General features: G+C 53.9%; 1 protein-coding gene across 5 annotated transcripts in view; it reads left to right on the plus strand.

The window, feature by feature from the left end:
* Positions 1-12,935, plus strand: part of EXOC6B (exocyst complex component 6B) — a 262,928-nt gene that overhangs the window by 145,456 nt on the left and 104,537 nt on the right. For all 5 annotated transcript variants that reach the window (XM_063401247.1, XM_063401249.1, XM_063401248.1 and 2 more), the window contains exons 9-15: positions 2,940-3,023; positions 3,143-3,189; positions 4,511-4,631; positions 7,666-7,737; positions 8,502-8,599; positions 9,352-9,457; positions 10,407-10,516. In XM_063401247.1, coding sequence (XP_063257317.1) covers positions 2,940-3,023; positions 3,143-3,189; positions 4,511-4,631; positions 7,666-7,737; positions 8,502-8,599; positions 9,352-9,457; positions 10,407-10,516 — 638 coding nt within the window. The remainder of the gene's footprint in view (positions 1-2,939; positions 3,024-3,142; positions 3,190-4,510; positions 4,632-7,665; positions 7,738-8,501; positions 8,600-9,351; positions 9,458-10,406; positions 10,517-12,935) is intronic.

Raw genomic sequence — 12,935 nt, forward strand, 5'->3', positions numbered from 1 at the left:
GACAAAAAGCAGAATTCAAGGACAAAATCCACGTTAGAAATCTGCACATTGCTTTGCAGTGCACAGGCACAGTGGCAAGGAAGTTTTGGGGGTGAATTTTAGGACCTGAGAAGGTTTTGGAGATGCATTTGAGCACCTAAGAAGGTTTTGGGGTGGTTTTGAGCACCTTAGAAGGTTTTAGGGATGGATTTGAGCACCTAAAGAGGTTTTGGGGATGGATTTGAGCACCTTAGAAGGTTTTGGGGATGGATTTGAGTACCTAAGACGGTTTTGAGGATGGATTTTAGGACCTAAGAAGGTTTTGGGGATGGATTTGAGCACCTTAGAAGGTTTTGGGGGTGGATTTGAGCACCTTAGAAGGTTTTGGGGGTGGATTTGAGCACCTTAGAAGGTTTTGGGGGTGGATTTGAGCACCTTAGAAGGTTTTGAGGATGGATTTGAGTACCAAAGAAGGTTTTTTGATGGATTTTAAGACCTAAGAAGGTTTTGGGGACGGATTTGAGCACCTTAGAAGGTTTTGGGGGTGGATTTTAGGACCTTAGAAGGTTTTTGGGATGGATTTTAGCACCTCAGGAGGTTTTGAGGATGGATTTGAGCACCTTAGAAAGTTTTGGGGATGAATTTGAGCACCTAAGAAAGCTTTAGGGATGGATTTTAGGACCTAAGGTTTTGAGAATGGATTTGAGTACCAAAGAAGGTTTTTTGATGGATTTTAGGACCTAAGAACATTTTCAGGATGGATTTGAGCACCTTAGAAGGTTTTGGGAATGTATTTTAGCACCAAAAAAGGTTTTTTGGGTGGATTTTGACACCTTTGGGCAGGGTAGAATTCGGTGGGAGAGCTCTGGGCACATCCCTGGGCTGATTCCTGCCGGAGCACTTGGAAAACAGCAGGAGCAAGTCAGGCTATGGCTCCTCACGAGCCCTCGGCAGCCTGGTTGTATAATGCCACAACAGCTGGAGAATCATTAAATTACCATCAGGTTTTGCTTTTAATGAATTCATTTTCTGGAGAGGAGCAGGTTGACAGCTGGTGCCTCGCTCAGGTGATATTTGTTGTTGCATGTTGTTTGTTTTGTGAATTCTAAATGAGCTGCAGTTGGGTCGTTTTTTGTTGTTGTTGTTGGGTTTTTTCCTCTCTCTCTCCCTTGGCTCCCAACAGTTCAAAGCGAGACGTTGTCCCTTCCCTGAGATGTTTGTGATCCAGTTTCAGACAGAAAACAGGGTGGGTGTGGAGGAGCAGCAGGGATGGAACCTCCAGGGCTGCAGGGCCCGGGGGCAGGGGAGCAGATCCCGGGATTCTGAGCATCCCCGGGATTGGGATGGAGCCTGGGTGGGTGCAAAGACCCCCCCAGAGGGGCTGTTTGAGCCCAGCCCAGGGGGAGCCCATGGAGAGGGTGCAGCTGTGGGGATGGAAATCCTCTGGACACTCGGAGTCACAGCAATGAGCTCCAGAGTTCATTTCTCCCAGTGCCATGGAGGGGTCTCCAAGGGCTGGACCCACCAAAAACACATTCTGGAATTCACAGATTCCCATGGAGGGGTCTCCTCAAGAGCTGTATCCCATAAAAACAGGTCTGGAATTCACAGATTCCCATGGAGGGGTCTCCTAAAGAGCTGGACCCCACACAAACAGGTCTGGAATTCACAGATTCCCATGGAGGGGTCTCCTCAAGGGCTGTACCCCACACAAACTGTTCTGGAATTCACAGATTCCCATGGAGGGGTCTCCTCAAGAGCTGTACCCCATAAAAACACATTCTCGAATTCAGATTCCCATGGAGGGGTCTCCTCAGGGGCTGTACCCAACAAAAACACATTCTGGAATTCACAGAATTCCAGGGGGGTTGGTTGGAGGGACCTTTAAAGCCCATCCATGGGTAGGGAATCTTCAGCCATCCAGGGTGCTCTAAGCCCTGCCCAACCTGGCCTTTAATTCCTCCTCTTTGTGTCTTTGGTGTCTTTTGGCCCCTCTTTCTCTTTGCTGACACCATCAGTGGTTGTTTCATGGATCAACAAATCCAATATTTGTCCGAATTATGGCCCAGAGAGCAGCTGGACACATCCCTGTGGATCCCAGACCTGCACAGGGGCGCTGGGAGCTGGGCATGAGCAGTGGGGGCTGTTCTCAGATAAACTCTGTGTGCTCTGGTACTTGAATGGAATTTGGGAGGGAAAGTTCCACGTTTGTGCTGGAGGAGCACAAGGCTGGACATGAAATGTGTCAGCTCCAGCAGGGCCAGGGCAGTGCCCGTCCCCTGTGCTGGCACTGCTGGGGCAGCTCTGGAGAGCCCTGGAGGGGCTGGAGGTGTCCAGGGAAGGGAAGGGAGCTGGGAAGGGGCTGGAGAATTCCTGAGGGAGCTGGGAAGGGGCTGGAGAATTCCTGAGGGAGCTGGGAAGGGGCTGGAGAATTCCTGAGGGAGCTGGGAAGGGGCTGGAGAATTCCTGAGGGAGCTGGGAAGGGGCTGGAGAATTCCTGAGGGAGCTGGGAAGGGGCTGGAGAATTCCTGAGGGAGCTGGGAAGGGGCTGGAGAATTCCTGAGGGAGCTGGGAAGGGGCTGAGCCTGGAGCAAAGGAGGCTCAGGGGGACCTTGTGGCTCTGCACAAGTCCCTGCCAGGAGGGGACAGCCAGGGAACAGGGACAGGAGGAGAGGGAACAGCCCCAGGGGAGGCTCAGGGGGGAAGCAGCAGGAATTTCCCCATGGAAAGGAGGCTCAGGGATTGGAGGTGCCCAGGGAGGTTTGGAGTGCCCATCCCAGAGGGATCCAAAGCCATGGATGTGGCACTTGGGGACAGGGGCAGTGGTGGCCCTGGCAGTGCTGGGGTGGCCTCGCTGATCTCAGAGGGCTTCTCCAACCTCAGCAATTCCATGATTTATATTCCAAGTGACCTCTCCTTGCACATCCTGACCGCTGCAGTGACCCTTTCCTGTTTTCCAGGGAGCCCGGGAGACCTTTGAGAGCTACTACAGGAAGCAGAGGAGAAAACAAGCGCGGCTGGTGCTGCAGCCTCCCTCCAACATGGTCAGTCTGGCCTGGAATGTCATCCCTGAGCTCCTGCCGCCCGTGGCTCGTCCCTAAAACCTCCCCTTGCCCAAGGCCACCTGGCTTTTAACCTCTGCTCCCTCTCCCTTTCGTTGCAGCACGAAACTTTGGATGGCTACAGGAAGTATTTCAACCAAATTGTAGGGTAGGTGTTCCTTTTAGACACGGCCCTGCTAAAAATGGGAGTCCTGGGCTGCTGAGGAGCCCAAAAAAAAACGGGAGAGGAGGGAATGTTGGTATTTTTGGTGGTCCTTGAAGCCAAAACAGGGCAAAAAAAAAGGTGGCTTGAGCTTTTTTTTCAAGTGTTGTAAAGTGAATTTCAGCTGCTTTGCTGTGTCACTGGTGGGGAGCGGGGAGGGACCTGCAGCTCTTGAGCAGCCTGGGGATTTCTGGGAATTTCTGGGAATTTCTGGGGATTTCTGGGGATTTCTGGGAATTTCTGGGAATTTCTGGGAATTTCTGGGGATTTCTGGGAATTTCTGGGAATCTGAGGATAACTGATCCCTGTGGATTATGTGCATCTTCTTGCCCCGCTAATGACATGAACGGGCCCTCTTCCTTAATGATTCTGGAATATTGGCTAATTAGTTTTTAATTATTTTCCTGCTGAAGGAGGTGATTCTCTATTCCCCAGATCTGGCAAAAATCTTCCAAAACCCAGCTCCAGGAGGAGAACTCCAAAGGCTGCTGATCCATAAAAATAGGAAAGGCTTTGTTAATAATGGGAATAATTCCAGTACCTAATTCTGACCACCACAAATTCCATCTGAGCTGCAGCTCCCTGCTCCTTGGATTTCCTTGGAAAAAACACCTGGAAATTCGTGTGTCGCCCTTTAAAACATCCAGTCTCACCCTCATTCCCTGGAAAACACTTTCTTTTGGAGCAGCAGAGTTGATAGCTGGAGACTGGAGTGAATTGATTGTCTGGAAATGGCTGGGAGCACGTGCTGGAGCTGGGTGGGAGAGAGGATTTTCCCTGCAGTTCCAACATTTTTCCCTGTACTTAGAACATTTTTCCCTGCAGATGAAGCAGCTCTCCCTGCAGATGAAGCAGTTCTCCCTGCAGATAAAGCATTTTCCCTGCAGATAAAGCATTTTCCCTGCAGTCTGAGCATTTTCCCTGCAGTCTGAGCATTTTCCCTGCAGATAAAGCATTTTCCCTGCAGTCTGAGTATTTTCCCCAGTTGTGATGGGATTGCTGCTGGCTGGAGCGGAGTTTAATCCGTGGTTCCTGTGGAATAACGAGGCACAGAGCTCGTGGAGGGGGAATTCTGCCTTTGTGCACACACAGAGTGGCACTGGAGGGTTTTACCTCACCCTCGAGCCCAGTGCTGTTAGAAATGAGGGAATGAAGCGTTTGGAGCTGCCTGGATCTGGTTTGGAGCTGCCTCGGGGCTCCGGGGCTGGGGGGCATCTCTGGATCTCCCAAATTCAGAGTTTTCTGATGGAGCTCTGTGCCCCGGCAGGTTTTTCGTGGTGGAGGATCACATCCTGCACACCACCCAGGGCCTGGTCAACCGGGCCTACCTCGATGAGCTGTGGGAGATGGCCCTGTCCAAAACCATCGCCGCCCTGAGGACTCACTCCGTGAGTAAAGCCCGGGGAGCTCAGCTGTTGTTTGACTGTCCTTGACGTGCTGCAATTCTGTTTTTTTTCTCAAGGTCCTTTGTTTTCCCTCTTTTCCGATGAGTGTTTAAAGGAGCGACACAGACACGCAGATAATTCTCTTTTTTCCAGCTTTTTTAGCCTCTTGGTTGGCCGAATTTCCCTACCAAACTCGGTGTTTTGAAGAGTGAAACAGTGGGTTTGTGTTTTCATCGTGATTTCATTCATGGTTTTTGAGGAGCACCAGCAGAGGGAGTTGATTTGTCCCAAAAAACTGGGATGGGGGAAAGAATCCTTGTGGCACACTGAGATGTGACCTTGTTTGATACAGGGTCAGAGAGTCCCAGAGTGGTTTGGCTTGGAAGGGATCTTAAAGAGTATCTTGATCCCTTAAATTTCATGGCTGAGAAATGGGCTGGAAATGGGCTGGGAAACCAAATTCAGGGAGAGAGAACCCCAGGAAAGAGCAAGGAGCACCTTGGGTGAAGAGATGGACGTGAACAGCAGGCTTGGAGGACTCTGGTCCAGTGGAGGGAGGTGGAACCAGATGGGTTTGAAGGTCCTTTCCACCCACACCATTCCCTGCCCCTGGATCTCTCTGGCCTGAGGGACCCCAGAAGGTTCCTGGTGTTCTTTATCCCCATCCAGGTGACTGGAAAGTTGATTTTTCCCAAAAAACTAAGAGGAGAAGAACATCTTTTTGGCACACTGAGGCGTGACCTTGTTTGATACAGGATCAGAGAATCCCAGAGTGATTTGGGTTGGAAGGGACCTTAAAGAGCATCTTGATCCCTTAAATTTCATGGCTGAGAAATGGCCTGGAAATGGGCTGGGAAATGAAATTCAGGGAGAGAGAACCCCAGGAGCACCTTGCAAAGAGCACCTTGGGTGAAGAGATGGACGTGAACAGCAGGCTTGGAGGACCCTGGTCCTTCAAACCAGATGAGTTTGAAGGTCCTTTCCACCCACACCATTCCCTGCCCCTGGATCTCTCTTGCCTGAGGGACCCCAGAAGATTCCCGGTGTTCCATCCCCATCCCGGTGACTGGAGAGTTTCCTCCTTCCCCCTGAGCTCCTGTGCCAGGAGGGGGTGAGCACCACCCCGCAGTGGCTGCAAACCTGTGTTTGTTTTCGTTTGGAGTGGGATTTTCTGGGAGCAGGAGGCTGAGGCAGGCCCCACGGGGGATTTTTGGCGTTGCCAGCTTTGTTGCCACGCGGGTCGTTTCAAGTGGTGCCAAAAGGAGCTCTCGGGGTGGCTGCCAGGGGGGCTTTTGCAGCCATCTCCAAACATTCCGTGATTTCCCAACCTTGTGGCCGCCACCGTTTGCTCCGAGCACTCCCAGTTCAGCTTCATCCCAAACTGGGATTTCAGGGAGGGTCTCACCTCGCCGAGGCTGTTTCGATTCTTCCAAGGCAGACAAATTTATCCCTGGCTTTTCTTCCTCGCCGCAGACAGGGACATCTTTAATCACTTGCGATGCTCCGGGGCATTATCTTTCTTCCTGACTCTCCTTTTTGGACAGGGAGATGGAAAACGTGTGTCTCCCAGTCCTTCCCGCTGATTGATGGAGCCCTTCCTCCTGGAGTTTCCAGCGAGCTTTAAATCCAGCCTGGGCTCTCTCATTCTATATTTGGGCAGGCTCTGTCTCAAACCTCACATTTTTCAGCACGGGGAGGGTTTTTTGGCCGCTCCTGGGCAGCCTGGGGGGAGGCTGGGGCGGCTCTGGGGACCCTGAGCTGTGTCTGGGGGGTTTGGAGTGGGAACAGAGCTGGAGCCCCGCGAGTTTTTCCCTGCTCCCGGGCTGCGGATGGAGCCCGGGATGCTTCATTACCGTCAGACACAACACGGTAAATATTGAATGAGAGGCTGTGCCACGCTGACAGCGCCGGGCCAGCCGCCTCCTCTGGATATCCACAGCTCCTGAGAGATCCTGGGCACAACCTGGGGTGTCTCTAGGGCAGCCCAAAGCCTCCCAGCAGCTCCTGAGAGATCATGGGCACAACCTCGGGTGTCTGTGGGGCTGCCCAAAGCGTCCCAGCAGCTCCTGGGCACAACCTCGGGTGTCTGTGGGGCTGCCCAAAGCGTCCCAGCAGCTCCTGGGTGATTTTGGGCACAACCTCAGGTGTCTCTGGGGTGGCCCAAAGCCTCCCAGCAGCTCCTGGGCACAAGCTGGGGTGTCTCTGGGGCGGCCCAAAGCCTCCCAGCAGCTCCTGAGCAATTTTAGACACAACCTCACGTGTCTCTGAGGCTGCCCAAAGCCTCCCAGCAGCTCCTGGGTGATTTTGGGCACAACCTCAGGTGTCTCTGGGGCTACCCAAAGCCTCCCAGCAGCTCCTGAGAGATCTTGGGCACAACCTCGGGTGTCTGTGGGGTGGCCCAGGGAGCAGACACAGCCTCCCCAGGCAGCCTGGGGGAAGCTGCTGCTCCCCGGGCAGGGACAGTTTTTAGCAGGGCAGGGGCAGTTTTTAGCAGGGCAGGGACAGTTTTTAGCAGGGCAGGGACAGTTTTTAGCAGGGCAGGGACAGTTTTTAGCAGGGCAGGGGCAGTTTTTAGCAGGGCAGGGACAGTTTTTAGCAGGGCAGGGGCAGTTTTTAGCAGGGCAGGGGCAGTTTTTAGCAGGGCAGGGGCAGTTTTTAGCAGGGCAGGGGCAGTTTTTAGCAGGGCAGGGACAGTTTTTAGCAGGGCAGGGACAGTTTTTAGCAGGGCAGGGGCAGTTTTTAGCAGGGCAGGGGCAGTTTTTACCAGGGCAGGGGCAGTTTTTAGCAGGGCAGGGACAGTTTTTAGCAGGGCAGGGGCAGTTTTTAGCAGGGCAGGGACAGTTTTTAGCAGGGCAGGGGCAGTTTTTAGCAGGGCAGGGGCAGTTTTTAGCAGGGCAGGGACAGTTTTTAGCAGGGCAGGGCAGGGACAGTTTTTAGCAGGGCAGGGACAGTTTTTAGCAGGGCAGGGGCAGTTTTTAGCAGGGCAGGGCTGTTCCCCTCACTCACAGCCCTGTTCTCCTCTCTGCCCCCTCTCCAGTCCTACTGCTCCGACCCCGGGCTGGTGCTGGACCTGAAGAACCTCATCGTGCTCTTTGCTGACACGCTGCAGGTACTGAGGACCACTGACCCCCAAGGAAACGCTGCAAAAATTAAATAACAGACCTGCAATTATGGGTGTGCCGTTCGGATAAGACTGTCCAATATCACAGAGTGGAAAACTTAGATTTTAAGGTTTTGGAGTACAGTAATATGTATATAAACACAATAGAAGTTTTAGGGTGCAGGCCAGTCCTGCTTTTTCATCTTCTTCTTCGTGAGTCTAGGTGGGGTTTTGGCATTAAATAGAAAAATCTGCATTGTAAGCCACAAGTGGTTAGTTATTCAGTTAAAAATAAAAATAATTGAGGTGGCATTTCTTAATTAGGCATTTTATCCTTAAAAGGCCTCGTAGAGAGGGGGATGAGGGCCATTTTTAGTTTGTTAGGTAGAAGTGCTGTAGCACTCACAGTGTGTGAGACTGTAACAGAGATAAGGATTGATAAACATCTGAGTCTGAACAAGAAACACCATCTCACACCGACCCTTTGCATTTAATTTATTTAATATATTTAAAAAATTAAAACATAACAGTCCGTGGGGCTCGAGCCCCTTCTTGTGCAGCTCCCAGCCCTGAGCTGGGCTGGCCCAGCTCCTGTCCTGGCCCTGCTGTGGCCAGTGCAGGGACCAAGCCTGGGGCCTTGGCAGCCCTGGGGGCTTCTCCCTTTGCTCAGCGCCCTCTGAACCCCCAAACCAGGGCTGGTGCCAGAGGAGAGCGGGCCCTGTTCAGTCCCCAGGGGACGGTGGTGGCCTCACTGCCTCCCTCCTGCCCTGCAGGGCTACGGCTTCCCCGTGAACCAGCTCTTCGACCTGCTGCTGGAGATCCAGGAGCAGTACAGCGAGACCCTGCTCAAGAAATGGGCAGCAGTGTTCAGGTGAGGGCTCCCGAGGGAACACCCGGGGCGGCACTCCCTGAGGAGGGCTGGCTCCTGCGTGGGATTTTGTAAGGGATTATTTATGGAGTCGTGGAGTGGGTTGGGTGGGAAGGGACCTCAAAGCCCTTCCAGTGCCACCCCTGCCGTGGAGCTGCTGGAATAAATCCAGGGAAGCCCTGGAGCTGCTGCAGGGCTGGAGCCCCTCTGCTCTGGAGCCAGGCTGGGAGAGCTGGGAATGTTCCCCTGGAGAAGGGAAGGCTCCAGGGAGAGCTGCCAGCCCCTGGCAAGGCCTGCAGGGGCTCCAGGAGAGCTGCAGAGGGACTGGGGACAAGGGATGGAGGGACAGGACACAGGGAATGGCTCCCACTGGGAAAGGGGAGATTGGGCTGGGATCTTGTGCAGGAATTGCTGCCTGGGAGGGTGGGGAGGGGATGGGCTGGAATTCCCAGCTTTGCTGTGGCTGCCCCTGGATCCCTGGCAGTGCCCAGGGCCAGGTTGGACACTGGGGCTTGGAACCACCTGGGACAGCGGGAGGTATCCCTGCCATGGGAATGGGATGGGATTTAAGGTCTCTTCTATCCCAAACCATTCCATGTTCTGTGCCCTCGCTCCATCCCCGAGCTGTGGCTGCTTTGGGGTATCCCTGGCTGCTGCTGCAGGAATTTGGGATCACACCTTAGCCTGGCCTCAGCCCTTGGGAATCTCCTGAGCCGGCAGGAAAACTTTCCCTAACTCTTCTTTTCTTTTCCCAGAAATATCCTTGACTCAGACAACTACAGCCCCATCCCGGTGTCGAGTGAAGACGTTTATAAGAAAATCGTTGGACAGTTCCCATTCCAGGATGCTGAACTTGAAAAGGTAAATCTTGGAATGGGGAGAAGGGCCTGGCCTGGCTGCCGGGGCAGGAGAACCTCACAGGCTCTGTGGGCATTGAAAGGATCAAAAAAAAAAACCAAACCCAGCCCAAACTAACAATGAAAGAGAAAGGAAAACAATGGGAAGAACAAATATTCCTCCCATGGGGTGCATTTCTCCTGGTGTGGATGAGGGAGGTGTGATTTGTGTTCCTCTCAGGTGTTCTGTCACACAGGTAGAAATACCCACTTCCACTGGCCTTTTATTCCCATTTTATGGACCCTGGGATTGACCTTTATTGGGTTTAGTCTCGTAATTAGAGATAAAGAGCCCAGAAAAGTGGTGGATCTTGGCCTTTGCACGAGTGTGTGCTTGGAAAACCAAAGTGTGTCCCAGATGTCCCCTAAATCCTGCCTGGCCTCGTGCTCCACACCTGCCAGGCAGCAAATCCAACCCTGGTGATCCCAGGCAGCAAATCCAACCCTGGTGATCCCAGGCAGCAAATCCAACCCTGGTGATCCCAGGCAGCAAATCCAACCCTGGTGATCCCACTCAGGGGTTCAGATTTCTGTGTCCTGCCCCAAAATTCAGTCCTGGGGTTGGGCTGCTCCTGCACCTCCCAACTTGGAGTGCTGGACGTGAAAAGTGGAAAAATTTGGTGTTGGAAAATCCGTTTGCTCTGGTGTTTGGGATCATTGGGCAGCACCCAGGGGAGGTGAGCAGGAGGACACCTCGTGCATGGAGGGGCAGAATTCCAGGTGTTCCCAAGGAGGGAGGGGAGTTGGGAAAGGGAATGAGGGAATGGCCCCAAACCCCTCCTGCCCCGGGTGCCGGCTGTGAGTATCTGCTCTCCCCCTTGGCTGAAGGGTTTACAAAATCCGGGATAAATCCCAGGGTTCCTTTGCCTGCTGGGAAGAGCCCTCCCTCTGGAATTCTCCCCCGTGTTTTCCAGCAACCCTTCCCAAAGAAGTTCCCCTTCTCGGAGTTCGTGCCCAAGGTTTACAGCCAGATCAAGGAGTTCATCTACGCCTGCCTCAAGTTCTCCGAGGACCTGCACCTCAGGTGGGAAGCGTTTTCCCTCAGAGAGCTGAGCTGAACTGGAATATGGATTCTCTCCCTCACCCTTTGGACGGGCCCTGTCCAGGCTGGAGGTGGCCCTGCAGCAGTGGGATCTTGGCTGGCCACGTCCTCTCCTGCAGGGAGAGGTCCCAGGGTGGTTTGGGCTGGAAGGAGCTCTGGGCATCATCTCAGGGACACCTCCCACGACGCTCCAAGCCTGGCCTTGGACACTTCCAGGGAATTCCACACTCCCAGGATGAGCCCAGTTGTGTGAGAATTGAGGGGCTCTTTCCTCCAAGGTGTTTTTGTGTCGTTGTTTTAATTAATAAATGAACCCGGGTGTCTGGAGCAAGGTCATGGTGGCCACTTGTCACCTGCTGGGACACCTCTGACCCCCCCAGGCCTCCCCTCACTGCTCCCCGAGCAGTGGGAATTCCGTGGTTCCATGGAAGTGTTGTCAGGAAGGCTCTGAGGGTTGGATTTTTGGTCAGGGACGAGTTTCAGCTGCTGGTTTCGTGCTTTTGTTTTCCTCGTTTCTTCAGGGAGTTTATATACAAATAATGTGACTTTTTTTGGTTGTTTTTTGTAAAGCCTGCAAAATATTCCGTGTGTTTACCCTCCCTGCTCCATCCCGAGGTGCTTTGATGCTCCTTTCCCCTGTGTGTACGTGTGTGAGGCTGAAACCCAGCGGGCTCTGCCAGGAGCCTGAGCTGGGGCTTTGCTCTGGCACCGGCGGCGCTGGCAGCTCAGGAGAGGTTTGAAAATGGAGAACAAGAGTTTGTCTGGAAGGATTGAAGGATTCATCCTCGCTCCCATTCCCTGGGCAAACGAGAGCTTGGATTGGAATGGGGCAGTTCCACCTCCTTGGGGGATTCACATCCTGGCCGTGACCTGACACTGGAGCTGCTGGAATAAATCCTGGCTGGAATAAATCCAGAGTGCTGGAGCCCCCCTGCTCTGGAGCCAGGCTGGGAGAGCTGGGAATGTTCCCCTGGAGAAGGGAAGGCTCCAGGGAGAGCTGCCAGCCCCTGGCAGGGCCTGCAGGGGCTCCAGGAGAGCTGCAGAGGGACTGGGGACAAGGGCTGGAGGGACAGGACACAGGGAATGGCTCCCACTGGGAAAGGGGAGATTGGGCTGGGATCTTGTGCAGGAATTGCTGCCTGGGAGGGTGGGGAGGGGCTGGGCTGGAATTCCCAGCTTTGCTGTGGCTGCCCCTGGATCCCTGGCAGTGCCCAAGGATCCACCTGGGACGGTGGGAGCTGTCCCTGGAGTTGGATCCAGTTGGGATTTAAGGTCCCTTCCATCCCAGCCCATTCCATGCATACCCCATTGCTGCTGTGGAGCTGGGACAGCCCTGGGAACTCAGCAGCTCTTCCAGTGCCTGCTCCAGGGTTTCCCTGCTCTCCTTGGAGCCAGGAATGCCCGTTTGGAGAGGCCCTTTCCCTTGCAGAGCCGTGGCCCTCACGGGTTTGGGAGCTCAGGAGTTTCTCCCCGTGTTCCACCCCAGCCCTGCAGTGGTGGCAGCGTCTCCTCCCCAGCCCGGGGTCCCCACAGCCCCTCTCCCTCTGCAGGGCCCATCCCGGCGGGTGCTGCTCCCCCAGGAGCCCTTCCCCATCCCGGGATGATTGGCTCTGGCAGGGCAGGGAGCAGATCTGTCCCCTGGGTCCCTCCCGGCGCTCCCTCCGGACCCGTTATTAAAATTCCTTTCCACATTGGATTTTCCAGCCCTCCCGGAGCAGCGGGGGCAGGGCAGCCCCGCTCCGCCCCTCGGAGCCGAACATTTGGAATATTTCTCTGCAAACCCCTGTTGACACTTTCTTCATTTCACCCTGACAGCTTGAATTAGGTTTTATTAGGAAGCTTGGCTACAAAGCCGGCAGCGAGTTCCCTTTTCTCCTCCCTTGCCTTTTTTCCTTTTTTTTTTTCCCCTGGCCTTGTCATTTAGGGAGCCCCCCGGAGTGCTGGGGGTCAGCCCGTCACTCACAGGGGCTGGAGGTCACCACAGCTGCCAGGGGATGCGGGACAGGGGCTGTCATTATCCCAGACAGTTCCCTTCAGCCTTTTCCTGCACAGCACAGCCTGTGGCAGAAAGCACAGCTCCCATTTTAGTTTGGTTTCTTTTCCCCCCTCCCCAGGAATTATTTTGTTGAAGCAGCTCCTCGTGTTTGTTGGACGGGAGCGTTCTCCTCTGTGTGGGACTCTGTTCACTTAGGGAAAGTTTGGAGCTCCGGGTGGGTTTGTAGGGTTTGGAATTTTTGTTATTGGCTCTGTCAATTTGGTCAGAGCAGGAAAAGTTCCTTTATCTCCGCAGCTCTTTGCCTTTTTCACAAGTTGAGTTCACGTTGTCTAAGTATCCCCACGCTTCTTCCAGTGGAATTTCCCATTGGAAAACAGGGAGTACCTCTGGAAAGCCGTGGGTGGG

The sequence above is a fragment of the Prinia subflava genome, chromosome 7, assembly GCF_021018805.1.
Source record: "Prinia subflava isolate CZ2003 ecotype Zambia chromosome 7, Cam_Psub_1.2, whole genome shotgun sequence".
Lineage (NCBI taxonomy): Eukaryota > Metazoa > Chordata > Aves > Passeriformes > Cisticolidae > Prinia > Prinia subflava.